Raw genomic sequence first — 17,812 nt, forward strand, 5'->3', positions numbered from 1 at the left:
GGGGTCCATGAGGGGCTTCCTGTGGATCCTCAGCGAAATGAGGAGTGTAGTGAAGTCAAATTTATTTATAAAGCACATTTAAAAACACATATTGCTGACCAAAGTGCTGTACAAAGCCAAAATCTAAAAATTAAAACATAATAAAATGAAGTAAAATAATACACATAAAAATCATGAAATCGATAGTAAAAACATGACAGAATAAGTTTTCACTATAATTTTCACTACAATTTTCCAGAAATTGCTATGATACAAAAATGTATGAGATTTTTTAAACATTATGTATTAATCTCACCGCATTGAATCTGTATGTCAGTGTTCAAATATGACATCTAAACAATTTAATAATTAATACGCAAACTAAAATAGCTTTAAAATATCTTTTAACTTCAAATGGGGGTCTGCAGCTAAATGAAAGTCAACTTAGGGATCTGGAACAAAAAATATTAGAAAGCCCCTGTTGTAACAGTACAATTTAAAAGTACTTATTTTTAATAGACATAGTAATATTGTGTGTTCTTGTGGCAGTAGAAGCTGTCTCACACCTTGAATCCTGGAAGTCCATCCATGCCTCTCTCTCCTTTCTCTCCTGTACCCGGCTCACCCTATTTGAAGACACAAGCCAATGTATGAAAGATAAAGGATTTCAAATAATCTATATCTAAGACATGATCATTTGTGAATAAAATTCGTCTATACCTTTGCCCCCGGAGGACCCTGTGGTCCTGGATAGCCTGGCTCACCATCTTCTCCCTGTTATTTCACAACAATTAAACAAAATCAAAAACATCTGGGCACCTGCTACTCCTGTGGTACGCAGTGGATTTTGAAAGGAAATGAAATGACAAGGTGAACAATCCATCGAGAGTCTTACCGGCTTTCCAGGCAGGCCTTGCTGTCCCTGAGACGGATATAAACAAATACGTTTATATAAGGTCACCATAATTATCCAAAGAAAGGCAGATCATGAAAACTTACTTGAAACTATACTTGATGAGTGGCAATCTGATTGAACTCTGTGAGATGTGGATCTGTAAACTCTCTGGGACTTACCTCAATGCCGTCTCGACCTGGAAATCCCTGTAGAGAACACAGAGAGGAAATTATATCTGTGATATTGTGTCAGCATCACAATGTCAGATCAATGTCTATTGAAGATTATGCTTTAAATGACCACTAGATGTCAGTATTGAACAGGCGATGACCAGACTTTAGGCCATGTTTATCGAGCGCTCATTCAGCACAGGAGTACAGAGCTAAGATCCTTTTGCTGTCATTCAAATCCAGTCGAAAGAGATGACAATTGAGGCCCTGGTCAGGACTCATACTTCTCACAGCTTGATACACGAGGCTTGACTGTCCACTGAGGCCTCACTGCTGCCTGTGGACGGTGTACAGGATGGGCTCTGTGGTTGGTTCCTACTGACAATAGTAGACGACTGCGCTGTGTGCACGCTTGTGTGTGTTTGTGTTTGAGAGAGAAAGACATACAGACAAGTAATGGCAGTGTAATGGTGATCCACAAGCCACAGCCCCCCCATAAACAAACAGTCACAGACTATTCCTGTTTCTATTTTCTGGCATCTATCCATCAGCGATTTGGGTAATTTAGGTAAACAGATCTATTGTGTTTGTGTGTCGGTGTGTGTGTGCACGCATGCCAGGTGAATGTGTGCTTGCAGCAGCTAAACATCTGCTATGAAGTCATCCATGGCAAGGCTATAGGGGGATCTTGTGTAAGAGCACTCATTCTCTCTCTCTCTCTCTCTCTCTCTCTCTCTCTCTCTCACACACACACACACACACACACACACACAAACACAAAAACATCACATACACAATGAGCTATCTGTGTTTATTCGCTCGCTTAAGTACCCACTAATGCAATGTAATAATATTTTATAAATCTGAGGTTTCTCTTTCCTCTTTAGAGTAATATGCAGAAGCGACTTGGATCTTTCCCATCTGGTCTACTTCCTCTCGCTCTCTCCCAGCACACACACACACACACACACACACACACACACACACACACCGTCATCCTGATCTATTCTACTGCTATGAGGTGCTATTTTTATTCCATCCTCCATCAGTCCAGGACCATTTTAACTTCTTTTCTCAACCTTATTGCCTCCTCCTCACCTCTTGATCTTTTCTATACAGCAGTAGTGGGTTAGACAGTTATTGCAAATAATACTTAACAATGTTTTAAGTACCAGACAAAGGACAGTTTCCCTTGTCAAAAAGACATTAGTAAGTATCCAAAATTTATTTTCAACCACTTTATTGTGATTGTCTCTGGAAGAAAGGGGCAACCTATATCTATCTGCCTCTAATTCATACTGCTGGTGGAGAAAATAGCTCCCAAGGAAACCCTTCACCTCCATTATGCCGGATATCCATATCATTGTTTTTGGAAAGCGCTACTGATTTTTACTCATGTAAATTTTTGAGGGTTTGAGCTCCACAAAACGTGACCCATCCATCCCTACTGCACTGGGTTGAGACAGGGAAGACCATCGCAGACTGGAAACCTTGCCAAATCACACAGAGACTATCTTGGTGGATTTATTGCACTAGATGGAAAACAACTTTTTTTTGTATGTTGTGGTGTACTGTTCCTTTAAAAAAAAAAAAAAAAATGCAAATATTTGCAAATACTATTTATTCATGTCTGCTTCACACCTTTTCATCCACTCCATAGTCATACACTGATCATTCTGTTGCTTTTCACTTATTGGCAACTTTTGTTTCTCTCTCTCTCTCTCTCTCTCTCTCTCTCTCTCTCTCTGTCTCTCTCTCTCACACACACTCACACACACACACATACAGACACACACATATAACAGTCTGAGGACACCCATCGAGGCTGACAGGCCTGCTCACTCTCTCCGTCTCTGCTTTCCTTTTCTTACACTCCGACATCTGCCCACAACATGGAGTGGCTCCTAGCGCCACGCTGCTTTGTTTTTCTGTTTTGGGTTCTGCAGCCCCTTTAATCAGCCTGGAGAGTACATTTGAAATTTACTAGGTTAAAGGACGGGCCCCTCTCCTCGACCCAGCCTATTTCTCCTCTTCTACTGAGCCTTAGAAGCCTTTCTTTCTTTTGTCCTTTTCCGTCCTGAACAAGCTCTCATCTTGCCTTCTGACGCCAACATTTTTCACTTGAATCCCATTGCTGCACTTTGCCAGCTGAGGGTAACAGAATTCATTCTTTCACTTGGATAAACATAAATTACCTTCCCAACCCCTCTCCTCCCCCCTGCCTCTCTCTCCCCTCCTCTGACCACAGCTTTGGGCTGTCACTGCAGATGTACTAACCTCTGGAAAGGAGAAAGCTAATCTTGAGAAACACAAGCTGCCTGAGGCGAGGAGGCTCAGCTATTGTTCGGCAAGGCCGGCAAACTGCCCATGAACCCGCCGCGGTGCCATATCTGTTACAGGGGTGCACAGCGACACAGTCTCGGTAGGAGGGTGGGAGAATGGGGGCGTGTTGGAGCACTTTGTGGCTGTTTGTCTTACACAAAACAGACGAGGCCAGGAGTAAAGCTGCTATTCTGGGAGCTTTTAGGTAAGCCGCAGCTCACTGGCAAACCCAGTAGGATGAGAATATCTGGGTTCACTGTAATTTACTGTGTAGACCCTTTCCCCTTTAATGCACGAGTGTAAACGCACACACACACTAACACGTACACGCACACACACAATTTGCAATCTGTCACACCCGTGTGGTTGACCCTTCCAAGTCAGGATGGTTGAGGTAATCCAGCCATTGATGATTGAGGTGTTTTGACGGGCTGAAATTCTTTGTGGTGTAACTTTAGTTAGGGGGTGAGGAAAAAGAGGAGTGGAGAAGTGAGGAGGCACAGTGTGTGTGTGTGTGTGTGTGTGTGTGTGTGTTCATTATTTCATGTCATGGGTGTGTATTTGGTGCTCTGACAATGGCAACTGGAAACTTTGCAAAATCACACAGAAAGTATCTGGATGGATAGATTACACAAGAGGGTTTGGACATTTTTTTTTTTTAAAGCAAACCTTTGTAAACAAATATTTGGCAGACACAGAGGTAGGCACAGTGTGTGTGTGTGTGTGTGTGTGTGTGTGTGTGTTCGTTATTTCATGTCGTGGATGTGTATTTGGTGCTATGACACACAAAGCATGTCTCTTACCGTCTCTCCAGCAGGGCCACGGGGGCCGTCCTTGCCAGTGTTCCCAGGGGGGCCTCGGGGCCCGGGGGAACCTGGGGGGCCAGGAGGACCTGGGGGTCCGGCCTGGCCCTGGTCACCCTGATGGATAAAACAGAAGGATGAGGAAGGAAAAGATTAGAAAAAAACAATTTCGCTGATTTCTTATCCTCAGCTAAGCAAAGCATCTCTTCTCAACAGTTAAGTCATGGCTGGATACACACCATGCTGATAACGCTCACACACACACACACACTGATAAATGTTTGGGAGCAACGCCCATTTTGGATGATCTGTTTTGCTTTGTGGTTCTTGAAAAAAAAAAAAAACTCACATGAAAGAAACTTCCGTCATCTGAATTACATCTAACAAGAGAAATGTCTCTTTTCTTCTGTGCGATTTATCTGCAGCTCGCTGAGATGATCTCTGCCCTCATGTATACCCTAAACAAAAACCACTAACACCCTAAATGTTTTGCTGAAGTGGCTGAGAGACCAATGTTGTCTCTAGACACATGATGGCACTTCCTTTGCGCTCTCTCATCTCTAGACATGTGGTGTGACTCTGGGTTGCTTTGTTGTGGCAAGCTGGTAGAGCAGAGCCTTTCATGCAAATGATGTTACCAAGGCCTTCAGATAGCAGAGCAAAACTTCCTTGCACTGATAATTATTATGGCTCTGGAGGATTCAAGCTTGAGCGAAAAAAAAAAAAAAAAAAAAAAAAAGAACCCTCACCAACAAAGCTCCTCTATTCTTATTATAATGAGAAGCACACATTCCTGGAGCCTCACTGAAATGTGTGCGGTTTTATCCAACAAGATGTTTTCCTAATTTTTTTCACATTGCAGAATTTTAAAAAATAAACAGTTTCATTCAATCAATCATTTGAATAAAATTAGACTGTCCAACATACACACAGAAAATGGGAAAAACGATCAGACACAAAATTGCTTTTAAGTAGTGGGAAAGGTGAAAAAAACAGGAGACAGGAGATAGAAAGGGAGCAAGGAAACAGCGAAGCGATAGAACTTGAATAAGTGAGGCTGGTTAAAGTGTTAAAAAGTGCACACATGCCTTAGTTGTGGTCTACCTTCAGAAAACGTCTCTGAAAGCTGTTGGACTGGTCGCCAGAGAGAAAGCCATGGTCGTAGCGAGGAAAGACCATCTGAAGTGGGTTGAGGAGCAGCGAGGATGAAAGGTAGAGAGCGGAGAAGGAAACAGCAGGGAGAGAAAGAGAGAGGAGTATGATGGAGGACAGGGGAAAAATCAGAAATCAGAAATGCTTTGTTTAGTCAGGGAAAGATTTCACTGAAAGGCAAGTTTGTGGAGGAGAGAGGGAGGCAGAAAACAGTGCAGCTTGTGGGAAGAACAGAGATGAGACCCCGGCCGCCCCAGCAGCTGGAGGTAAAACGAGACAGATCAAGACGCCCGTAAAACAGATCTATGATCCACAGTTTTCTCGTCTTCCCTCAGGACACAAGATTCAAATGTCTGAATGCTTGGATCCTAGATCTGCCGTCCGGGCTGCAGGGACAGCGACAGATTGGCAGCCTGGCAGAAACGGGTGCCCGCGGCGAGGTAAAAGGTACGGTGGGCAAGGAGGGACAAACCTTGACAGTGAGAATCTGATTACTGTGTAGACCTGCATATGGGTTGTAGTTGGGAGGACCCTGAAGGGAGCACGGGAGACAGAAAATTATATAAAAAAAAAAACAAAACAGGAGGTGACAAAGGAAAAAGGTGAATAAGCTGTGGTTGGAGCAGCATCATACTGTCACTGGTAAGAGCTTAAAGCAGAAAACAACTGAATTTATTAAGCAGCATAGAAACACATTTGCACATTTAACATTTTTATTATGTATACAACGGCTAATGTAGGAGTACTACCGCTCCACCTGGGTCAAATAATTGTGTAATTTGCTGGAAAATCAGAAAATTCAAGTAGAAATAAGGCGTGGCTTCACCACAGGGATGTGTGCATACAGGTGTGCTGCATACTTTTTAAAATCTCATGTACAGCACATTGAATTGCCTTGTTTTTGACACGTATTATTATTATTATTATTATTATTGTTGTTGTTATTACTGCTACTAATAGTACTACTGCTTCTACTACTACAACACACCACCGTATTTGTAGGAACAACAATATACCAAATTACCTTGTTATAACATGAAGTATTTCTCATTACCACAAGATAACTTATCTCATTATGACATAAAACTCTTTAATGCATAAAAAGAACAGAATTGAGAATGGCTCGTTTCCGTGATATGATCAACTTGCATTCAATGCCTGGCTCAAGCGTATGCCGTCATCGTGTTTTGGACTGAGACCAACTTATCCAGTGTTCCCATGTAACAGTAAAAGCTGCGATGCTGTAATGAGAAATCTTTAATGTTTTAATGAAATAATTTGGTAATGAGAAATGTGTCTTGGTATAACGAGATAAGTTGGTATGCTGTAATAATGAGAGAAGATGTCATAGCATGAAAATACCTTGTTAAAAGATTAAAAAAACATCACATTGAGATCACATTATTGTATTTATGAAAAATACAATAATAGGGAAAGATTGTTAAATGACAAGTGGGGCTCAGTAACTGTCCTGTTTGCTCTGTTTCCCAAATGATTTGCCCCAGATCTTTCATTCATACATGTGTAAATAATTGTGCGTGTGTGTTCCATGCAATGTCTTCCCATCTCTCCCTCTGCAGCAAAACCAAACAGGGGAGGCTTGGCTTTTTCCAGCCAACAGACAGTAACTGTGATGACTGCCTGTTGAGCGGAAAGGAACAGAGTTAGTCTGCTGCCAGAGAGCTCGGAGCGTAGTCCCGATTCTCTGGTTGAGTTCCCTCCAAAAACACATGGGATGGGGGTGAAAGAGAGAGAAGGAAGGAAGGAGAGGGAGAGAGAGATGCTAGTCTGTCCGTGAGGTTTCTGTTAACAGGCTGTGGTGAGAGCTGGATCGCTGAGGTTTCCCGACACCACAGACCCCTCCTCCTCCTCTCTTTGCCGATATATTTCGCTCTCCCCTCTGTCACATTCACTCATTCACACTGTTCCCACCATGAAGACCTCCAAATACATATGCTCTTTAAAACGTTTCTCATACCAGTATAGACTGTTTTCACACGGGTCTTCCCCTATGCTTCATCCTCATCAGACCGTAGGCCGATACAAACAGCCATTCAACCTCAGAGTCCCGTCTAACCATGGCCTCTTTGTCACCGTGCTGGGGGAGGCACAAGGAGGGACTGCCTGGGGGATGAAACCTCCATCATCATGGCTTGTCTTTCAGCATAGCCACCAGATGAACCCAAAAACACAGCGAGAAGCTCCTCTGTTTGGACTTTTATGGCAAAAATGGCTCCTATCTATCAAAGGTGTTTTGGAGAAAAGCCTGGCGATGCAACACATGACCACATGAACCTTTTATCTTTGGGTGGCAAGCCGGCTTCACACTGGCTCTGGACCTGATTGTGCTTTAATGCCCCTGCCATCCTGTGTTTGTGCTGTGATCCGTCCCGGGACCATCCCGGCTCTGACGCAGCCGCTGAGCATGATGGATTGACAGGAAGTCCCGGGTTGACAGAGATGTATGACCACTTCCTGTTTTCAAATGCATTCTCTTGTCCTCTCAGAGTTCAGAGGTGCAACAGGCTACGGGGTAACACTTTATTAAAACTATCATTAATAAAAGGTAAATTGCTAATAGTTATTTCCCAATTAATAAACAATGAAATGTTTATTAATAATGTTTACTTATTACACAGTAGATTATTTATAAACAGTTTTTTGCACACATTCGATTTTTATCCACTTTATTTAGGCATTTGTTAATGATCACCTCTTGATTTGTAAACCTATTAGAAATCATTTGTTAAACATTTACAATCATCACATAGATAGGTGGACCAGATATTCTATTACAATTTGATAATGGGTAATAATTGGTTTGTAAACTGCCTTTAAACATTGTTTTGATGGGTATTATGAAGTTACAACTGATGATTATAATATCTTCTTAAATAGTTAACAAACCGTCTACTTTGTAAATCATCTCTAAACACTGTTTGGATGGCTAATATGAAGTTGCAACTGCTGCTTATAGTAATTATTTAACAAATATAGCCACAAGCAGTGATTCTGGGTTTCAAGTTGACGCAGACTGTAAGAAGTTAGAAGCTTCAGCACCTCAATTAAAAATATCCAACTTTATAAAGGCTATCCAAATAATATTTAAAGATGCACTACTCAGTATTTATTAACTATTTACAAAGTATTATTAACATCTGTGGCAATTTTAATAACCATCCAAATTATGTTTATACATGATTTAGAAACCACTTATTAGCGTTATAGTGTTCTATGTAATGTTTGTAGATGTTTGACAAATGATTTCTTAAATGTTTACGAAATCAATTGGTAATCATTAACAAATGCTTAATATGCTATATATAAAATATTATAAAGTGTGAAACAACAAACTGTTAATAAGTAGTTTACTATGTAATAAAATCATTAATTAGCATTTCATTGTTAACTGTTAGTAATTATTAACTAATGATTAATTAGCTATTAATTTACCATTTATTAATGATGGTTATTATAAAGTGCTACCCATTCATCTGTTCTGCCTCACTGCTGCACCTTACAGCTAGATTAGTGATTGGTGGACATGTGGAGCTTGAAGTGGTACATGTAAGAAATGAAGAATTATGATATCCTGCTACTTATTTTAAACATACAGAGACAACGGAGCCTTTTGATTCACTAACCTATCTTGCCATACATATCAACACAAAGCTCTTGAGCCAAGCCTCACTTACAACTACAGCACGGCTTCAGGAGCAGTTAGGTTTGTTTTGAACCCAGTGTTTCTAAGCAATACTCTGAAGTTTTCTAGCCGCAGACTTATCCAAGGACATCAAAGCTCCAGGCGCCTTGTCCAAGTACAATATTTACCATTTGGAAGAAAAAGCTAATACGGCATGCCAAAAAGATTTAATTCTTACACAAACTATTACCTCAAAATCTAGAAGGATAGGCTGGGAAACCGAATGGCTTACGCCTTGATAGGAATCAGGAATTCCTCTAATGTTTCTGAACCGCATCATAAATATTGTTCCGCTGAGCAGCCCTGTCAAATTTACACTCCATTTGTCCTCCGCTAACATAAAATATCTATTCACTGTCACTCCAGGAGTCTCGCACACAAGGTTATGCCAACACCATGGGCTACATCTAAAAGACGAATCACTACACACTTAGGAATTCATGATTCCAAATCTAGGCAACTGGAAGATATCGCCCCCTAAATTTTAACATAACAAGACTTACTTAACAATAATAATAATAATAGTACCAGTGATGAAGACATTGCCTCAGTTGTTCACAGCCATTTTAAATCAGACATCGTAAGTCTTGACCTGAGTTTACCTTCTTAATGCAATAAAACAGGAAACACATTCAGAAAGCATAGGGGACATGACTTCTTCAAAGAATCCTAAATGTTTACCATGCAAGGCACAGGGGGCTTATTTTCAAACCACACTGAATAAAGCGGGAGATAATTACATAGATCTCGGAGTGGGTGGAATGATATCACATGAAAAGACAACAATGACAACATAGACCAGATGCAGAGCGAGGTTACCCCGTGATGTTTAAAGACCCGGCTCGGTCGAGACTGGATGGCAGCTTTGGCGTCCGGCCGCGACCGTTGGGTTTTGATGGTGAGGTTTAAGTATTTCCATCATACTTTAATATCATCGTTTTTCATCTCTGGCTCTGGAGATGTGGGCAACTCAAACCTCATCATAGGGGGAAGACAGTGTTGTTGCAGCAGTTGCTGGGGTAGCCGCGCAGGGGAAACACACTTTTCTTTTGAATGATTTAAAAGACTTGCTGCGGGTGTTGATGTCATGTGGACAGACAAAATGAGCAAAAAGCTAGCGATCAGTTTGTATTCATGTGTTTGTCTGCCTGCATGCGTGCATTGCTCATTGGTGTGATAACAAAGAGATGATGACTAGCTGTTCCTCAGATGTTGCAAGTTTTCAAAAAAATGACAAGTTCTCTCTCCCTTGAATTTAACTTCCAGTTTGTGGTGGATTATTACTCTATGAGACAGCAAGAGTGGGGAGGATGGAGACAGAGGCAGAGGAACTGGAAGTCAGTTAACATTTAGGTCTTTCTATACAAAACACAAAGAGGAATGCAATGATTTTTTGTTCTTATTTTTCTTTCTGCCTTAACTGATTTGAGTTTTTCACAGATTATGAGGAAAATGCATCCCTTGAATTGACACAATAGATAGTCAAGTGCCTCAAACCATGACAAGGACTTAAAAGTAGGAAGTAGGTCTTCTATTTTCAATGCCTTAAAAAGATAAGATTTGCTCTATGAGGTTCTAAGGATAATTTATCAGTGTCTGGTAATGTTTCATGACATATCTGCTCGACCAGTGGAGAAAATGTTGTCGCTTGTTTGCAACATCTGCGATAGACACTGTTGAATCTGTGCCACACAGTCACACGCACACACTTAAAAGGTATTGGCTTGTACTCTCTCATTGTTTTCTTGTTTGTAGAAAAAAAAAGACAAACCTTTTCAGTGTACTATGAAACTGTATAAAATGTATAAGGAGTAAAAATGGACAAAAGGAGCAGCAGTTCAAATCCAGACTTGATGTTTGAGAGTGTGCTGGGAACATAAACAACACTTAAATGGCAAAATCTTTTTGGCGCTAGTGTCTCCCAAAATGTGTACCCTACAAGCAAAAAGGATTTGTTTCACCTGAGATGAAGACAGAAACCATGACTTACCCTTGGCCCAATGTCTCCCTGGTCACCCTGGGAGGAAAAACAGGAAAATAACAATTGTCAGCTGTTATTACCACTGTGTGTTTACATTAGACCACCACAGAAATATCACCGCCGCTGAATGACTGTGACTGATGGCGCTAAAAATGAACGGCTGGATATGGGGAAGGAAGTGACAAAAAGGTCAGGTGTACCCAAACTAGATGGTGAAGCAAATGCACCTAAGAGGCAGCTCAGGATGTACACATTCACTGGACGAATCATTCGATAGGCCGCAAACCAGAATCATCTGACGGGACGGGAGCGCACGTGCTGGGACTTGCTGTTTCTCTGATGAGGATTTGGAGTCCGTGCTCTCATCACAGGCTACTACCATGATTACATGAGAGGAGCCAATTTTCCAAACCTCAGCATCATCCGTCATTTCCAATCCCCACTAATCAGACGGAATCCTATTCTGACAGATGCTGTTTACTGCAGTTGCGTTGTTCTTGCGGTCACGCTTATCTGGATCATTCTCGCTCCAGTGCAAAAACGCACACACACACACACACAAGCAGTTCCTCGTCGGTGCTTATACAAATGACCACACGCACAAGCTCTTGCTTTGCCAGCTTTGGCAGCTCTTGAGGTCGTGAACATCGTGGGCCGGGCAGAGGTTCAGAGAGTGGGGGGGCGGTGGGGACATCTGGCTATCATCGAGTGCCGCTGAAGGCCTGCAAACCTCCTTAATGCCTTGACGTGAGAGCGTGTGGAGACATATGAGCTCTTACATAGTTACATGTAATCTATGGCTTGTTTGATGGGGGGCTGTGTGAAAACATGCATGTGGGAGGGCCATGGAGGGAACACCTGCGAGACACTGTGTGTGTGTCTGAATTTTCTTCTTCCTGTAGCTGTCTGTATGTAAATCAATGTGAAAAATGCATCCATAACGGTGCATGGGTCTATCTGCTGCTGAAGGGTCAAGCATACCTTATCTCCCTTGGGTCCCGCTGGTCCCTGTTGGAGGGAGAACATAATGGGAGTCAGTTGGCGAAGATAAATCAGTTATCATATGAGCAGCATACATCACAGAACAATACATCTTGCGCTGGCCTGCAGTAGGGAGCATTAAATCAAATTGCATGAGTGCACGGCAATGATAATGCAGTCATGCCATTGAGGCCTCGCAGTCATAAGAGTTTATTCTGAACATATTTCATGATAAGCAGAGATGACCTGCGCTTGTCACGAGTGAGCGCCAATTCGGCAAGACGCCTCAAGAAGCCCCTTTCAAGATTTCTCTGAACTGGATAAAAACTGTTGCCGAGAGATAAAACTGAAAAGGGCAAGATGTTCCTTTGTTCCTCCATCCATCTTTCCTCTCACAGGGGGGGGGATTCCAGCATGTAATGGATACAGATGCAGACAAACAGCCGCGAGATGTGTGTTCGAGATGTGTGTTTGAGCGCGGCTGGACAGTTTGACACTGGCTTATGAACACCAGACCTCCAGATGAGCTAATCCCCTGTCAGTCGGTTTGCAGTGCACCCTCGTCCATGTTTCTCTCTGTCCGTCTCTGTCTGTCTTTCTGTCCTCTGCTGACAAGTGGCATGGCTAGGGACCCAAAACCTGGCTCCGACCACAAACCGCAAGCTCACCGCAGGTCCACTGTTACTTCAACAGAAAGAGCTAGAGAGAGGGGAATACAGGGAAAAATGCCGGTAACCATCTCTGATCTCACCCGTTTGGCTCTCTCTGAAGACGAGTGAAACTTTGGCTATTACCGGCCTATCACCTCTAACACTCTGCCTTTCATTTTCATACCTCTTTATTCTGTGATCGCCCATTCTGCACCTCGTTCCGTACTTCACACACTCCTCCTCACATGCTCCTATTTCACTTCCACTGCCTCTATTACTTTCATGCTATCTGCCTCAAAGCCTCCAGCTCTAATTCGTTCCCCCCTTTTCAGTTTCTTTTCTCCCCCAGCAGAGTTTTGTCTCGAGCCGAGCTCTAATTGTGTTCAGGAGTCGGGGGCTGAAGAGAAAAGGCAGTTTTGTTAATGTGACTGGCCACATGTTGACAGGCAGAAGCTTATCTCCTGCGCTTTTTTCCCTTTTCCTTCAGTTAAGGATGGGAAATAGAAAGATAAAAAAAAAAAAAACAGAGGACAGTAGAAAGGTTTGATTCACGCTCTATGTTCTCCCAACCGTACCAGTGTAATTATGGTTTGGGATTTTTCATCAGATTGCATATAATTACTTTTTTTCATTACATTTTTTTTAGTTTCTATTTTTCATTATCTCCTTCATATTGAACATTGTTATTGTTGTTGTTGTCTTTATTATTATTATTGCAAATCTTTTTACTTTGCTCTTTTTTCTTTTATACTTAGGCTACAGCTCTTTAGTGTCTCCTGGCTCCCCATGACCTCTAAACTAATCTGTCTATCACCTTCTTATCTTCCCACAGTCTCTATCTACATCCACATCGTTTTCACCTCTCCACCAGCCCCTCCCTCCCCGCACTTCCAGGAGGTGTCTGTCAGTCAGGCCGGTCATAAGTCACACCTGGTCGAGTTTTACGGCAGAGCCTCGGCGACGGGGAGAGCTCTCTCTTAAAGGACGGGCCCAGCTTGAGGTCTTCTTTAGCAGGAAACAACAGATTAATGGTGTTTGGAGGAAGTGCTATTCAAACAGCTCTCAATGCTGAGAGCGGTTTACGTTTTGGGGGATGAGTAGTCCCACTCTTGGCGGACAAAACCACAAGAGAGAAAGGTTTTTTTTTTTTTGGTGGGGGGCTATAATGACTTTTTAAAGAGCCTCTGCTGACAGTTATCAACCTTTTTTCTCTCCCTGACTTTCCCCCACTGTCTGCTGTGTGACCCATTCTCTCCACTTTCGCCTGTTTCCTCCCACTGTCCCTCTCCTGCTCATTTCGCCTTTCTCCACACTGAGCCTGGGCATGTGCTGGGCGGTCTGCGGTGGGGCTTTGGGGACAGGCTGATAGATGGGGCTCAGAGGTGAAGCGCTAAGGGGATTTGATCGCTCCGTCCTCAGCCACAGTTGAGCCCTGACTCGCTGGAACGATTTAGAAGTGGAACGGCAACACGATGGCTACCGTGGACTTCCTGCTCCCTCAGGTTGGCCCATCGGGAACAGTAAAAAATGATTGATGAGGTATAGCAATCCATCACCTGTCTCGCAGGTCAAACACTCACCTGAGATCACAGTTAGAAAACGCTGTAGTTATTTCAGCGTAAATGATGTGTGTGTACTTTTATAAAGCAGCAAAAACAGCAGAGGAAGACAGGTGTGTGGCAGCGTACCTGGCTTCCCTTGGGGCCCGGTAAACCCTGAGAGGAGATAAGAGTTCAAAATGAAACAAAACGAGTCAATCACATGCCGCACATTTTACACATTTACTGATGGGAGTACTCACTGGTTTGCCATCCAAGCCAAGTGGACCCTGTTGGAAGGCAGAAAAAGAGAAAGGATGAAAAGGCTAAGTCATTCATTCATGTCAGCAGCAAAGAGATATCAATAAGGAGTGTAAAAAAAAAAAATCTACTGTAATGTCTGCTATGAATAATTCTAATTAAAGCACTGTGAAGACCGAATTTGTTTTAGTTCATTGAAAGAATGATCTCACCCCTCTCATTCAACATCATAAAGTGATTAGCCTTTCATACGGTTTGTATCTTGTCTCACACAGAGCAGCATGAATGATCTGAACTTGGGAGGTGGGGTGGAGTGGGGGAGGGGATAAGGGGGTAACTTGCTTTAGCCAAGAAAAATTTATAGAGTGGGGATAATGAAAATAGTGCTTGTAAACAACAGAGAGAAACAACTACAATTAGTGAAGGGTTAGGATAAACAAAGTCTGTTCCCATCAGCAAGCAAAGAGCTGGGAATGGAAGAGGAGAAGGGAAGCATTTGATATTTACTACTTTATCCTGCCCCCTTTTAGTTGCACGTGCACACGTAAGACTGAGATGTTGAGACGTTCCCAGGTGGTTGTGGTTTATAATTATTCTGAGATTTAGAGTGTACTGTCCAGGATTTTATGCTGTGAGTGGATCTGGTCCATCTGCATTAATCTGACACACAACTCTGTTTCAGCTGTGTGTGTGGCGGTGGTGAGAGAAGACAAAGTGTCACCGAGTGAGTATTAATCCTCTGTCCAGTCTCACCCAAGTGCTGAAACAGCAGTTGGAGCTGTCCACTTTGTTTGCCTACCATGCAAACAACCCCCGCCATCACCGACCCTCCTCTAAAAAGCAACACTCAAAGCACAAACCTTCAGATCCATACTCAGGCTATCTTAAACATAAAGGGACGGAGAAGCCTTCGAAGCAAACTTTCCCAAAACACTTAAACGTGATACATGTGGCAGGGACAAATGTTGACGCCCATACTTCATGTTAAGATAACAGTTTTTACAGAGTCCCTTGAGTTGTGGAAAAGTTGAGGAGCCATGTGTTGCTCAACCCCTCACACACACACCCCTTGCTAGCCAGTATTCACACTCTTCATCTCTGGGCCTGAGCAGCTTACAGTGGGAAAAGTTAGTTAGTCCCTGCTTTACCAGCCCCAGAGGCCGTGATCTGGCATGAGGTCCTGCTACTGTGTCATCGCTCCCGGCTCTGATGGATGGACAGCAGAGACACGAGGAGGAGGTGGCGGAGGGTGAAGTGAAAAAGATACTTTGGAGTGGCTCCCATTATGAGTCAATGTGACCGCGTGCCGTCTGGTGGATGACTCCCTTCGGTCTCGTAATGGGACAGCGAGGCTGTAACTCTCCCCCATTCAAACACACAGGCGGCTAATGGGTATAAAACAGAGCTATAAGAAAGCCAGAGAAAAGCCTTTGAGGCTCATGATGTCTACTTTATTACACGCCCCTTGCAGATTCATCAGCAGCTGGCTGGTACGGGCACAGAGCAGATGACTGGAACCCAATGGAGGGCAGGGATTTTAACATCACCGTCCAACGTGAGACGATACAGCCGACCGTCACTTTCAATAGCGATGCAAAGGTGAAGAGTGTGTGATGTGTATTTATGGTGCACTCACGCTTCAGGAGAGCGTGGAAATATTTCCTCGACTTGGGCACTTAAGCCAAACTTACAGGACAGGCTGGAGTTTCATCACTCTATTAAACACGCCACACTGTGTGTATCCATGGGCGAGAATGTGTGTAAGGAGCTGCATGTGTCTCAGTATGCAAATGCTTGAGTGAGCTTTTCTGGGTGTCTGTGCTCCTGTCTGCGTCAGTGTGTGTGTGTGTTCGGGGGGTGATATCTGTGCATCTGGGAGCGTTTAACGGGGCCTGGCTCCCCGAAGACTCGTCAGGATGAGTAGGCGAGGTGCACACAGTGAGGTCATCGGCTGCAGACTCTGAAGAAGACCAACAACAGACTGATTTATGGCTGCTAACAAGCCGCACGGTGGCCTGTGAACTGTATGTATTACGGGGGTGCGTCTTTCTTTTTATGGGTGTGTGTGTCTCTGCGTTTTCGCGTCTGCCTGGGAGAGGGAGTTTACTCTCGACAATAAAACTCTGTATCTAATATATGACAGCTGACAGCTTCCATACAGTAGTATTGTATGTGCCCTGTGTGACCTTACATCACTGATATCCAGAGCGGAAAAGAAGAAGAGCCCCTGACGAATATACCATGAGCAATAATTCAAGTGGCAACCCAAGAGTCAAGGAATTTCTTGAAGTAGATATGACTGGTAAGAAGATAATACTAACTTCAATGGCAGGGGTGGTCAAAGGTGACTCATAATGGAATCAGTGGAGAAAAAAAACGGCCAAGCAGGGACTATAATATACCAAGAATAGGGAACATAGGAGCCAAGGGAATGGGAGTTTGATGTGTGGCCCTTAATAAGTTCTGTGCATTTCGCTCTATGCAGCTCCACTGTTGTGCCTCCTGTGTGGTACGAACCTACACAACAGAGTGCAAGGCAAGACAAAAAAAAGAGCTGGAATTCAAATAAAAATAGCACAGAGTGAAGAAAAGGCACTGCATCTCACTGCCAAAATCTCTTGATCTCATACCGCAAACGGAACAGGCTGCAGTCGAGTAAGAAAAGAGCCTGGAAGGAGGAAGGATTGAGGAACACAGCAGAGGAAAAAAAAAAAAAAAAAGGGTTAGATTAATGTATGAAAAAGTGAGAAAATAAGCCTTCAGATTACCACTGAAACCTCAAGTGAATGTGGGGGAAAATGAAATAATGCCTTTTTATGTTTGTGGCTCCTCGAGTGTATTTCAAGTCTCTTTCGCCATCTTGTCTCGTTCTGTCCCTCAGCAGATAGTTATCACAAAAGAGTTCTGGGAATAGACGACGCATTCCCACCAATTAGATGGCTTTTAAACACATTTATGGAAAATAACATGGCCAGTTGGTGGGCTTATGCCTCTGTCAATATGTTTGTGTATGAGTGTGTGTATGCATGTGTGTGTGTGCCTCCTAATCTCAGTAAAGCTGGGAGAAGAGGGTCTTTACTGTGTCTTTATAGCACTCCCTATTGCGCTGCCTCATAATTATCCAGTGGGGTGTAATTGTGGAGGATGGACTGTGTGACGTCAAAAGTTAAGGTAAGAGAGAAGAGTATGAGTTATTTTCTCTGTGGTTTAAACAGTTTATCAGTAAATCAGTTTAAGAGTCTTTCCCTATCTTTGCAACACTTTCACTTCTCTTTTGATAGACTTTTTCTTCTCTCAGTGCCCCTCCTCCATTACATCTTCCTCAGCGCAGAGGATCAGCTGCATCTAACTCCTGAGCCCACCTCTCCTCCTTCAAC

At 43.1% G+C, this 17,812-nt stretch overlaps 1 protein-coding gene across 1 annotated transcript in view; it reads right to left on the reverse strand.

Annotated features, from left to right (window-relative positions):
- Nucleotides 1-17,812, reverse strand: part of col23a1b (collagen type XXIII alpha 1 chain b) — a 133,312-nt gene that overhangs the window by 10,790 nt on the left and 104,710 nt on the right. Inside the window, exons 6-15 of the mRNA XM_030062454.1 lie at nt 14,438-14,464; nt 14,325-14,351; nt 11,987-12,013; nt 11,015-11,041; nt 5,794-5,853; nt 4,170-4,286; nt 1,054-1,080; nt 875-901; nt 700-753; nt 546-605 (exon numbers count right to left, since the gene is read on the reverse strand). Coding sequence (XP_029918314.1) covers nt 546-605; nt 700-753; nt 875-901; nt 1,054-1,080; nt 4,170-4,286; nt 5,794-5,853; nt 11,015-11,041; nt 11,987-12,013; nt 14,325-14,351; nt 14,438-14,464 — 453 coding nt within the window. The remainder of the gene's footprint in view (nt 1-545; nt 606-699; nt 754-874; nt 902-1,053; nt 1,081-4,169; nt 4,287-5,793; nt 5,854-11,014; nt 11,042-11,986; nt 12,014-14,324; nt 14,352-14,437; nt 14,465-17,812) is intronic.

Source organism: Myripristis murdjan, chromosome 10 (assembly GCF_902150065.1).
Source record: "Myripristis murdjan chromosome 10, fMyrMur1.1, whole genome shotgun sequence".
Lineage (NCBI taxonomy): Eukaryota > Metazoa > Chordata > Actinopteri > Holocentriformes > Holocentridae > Myripristis > Myripristis murdjan.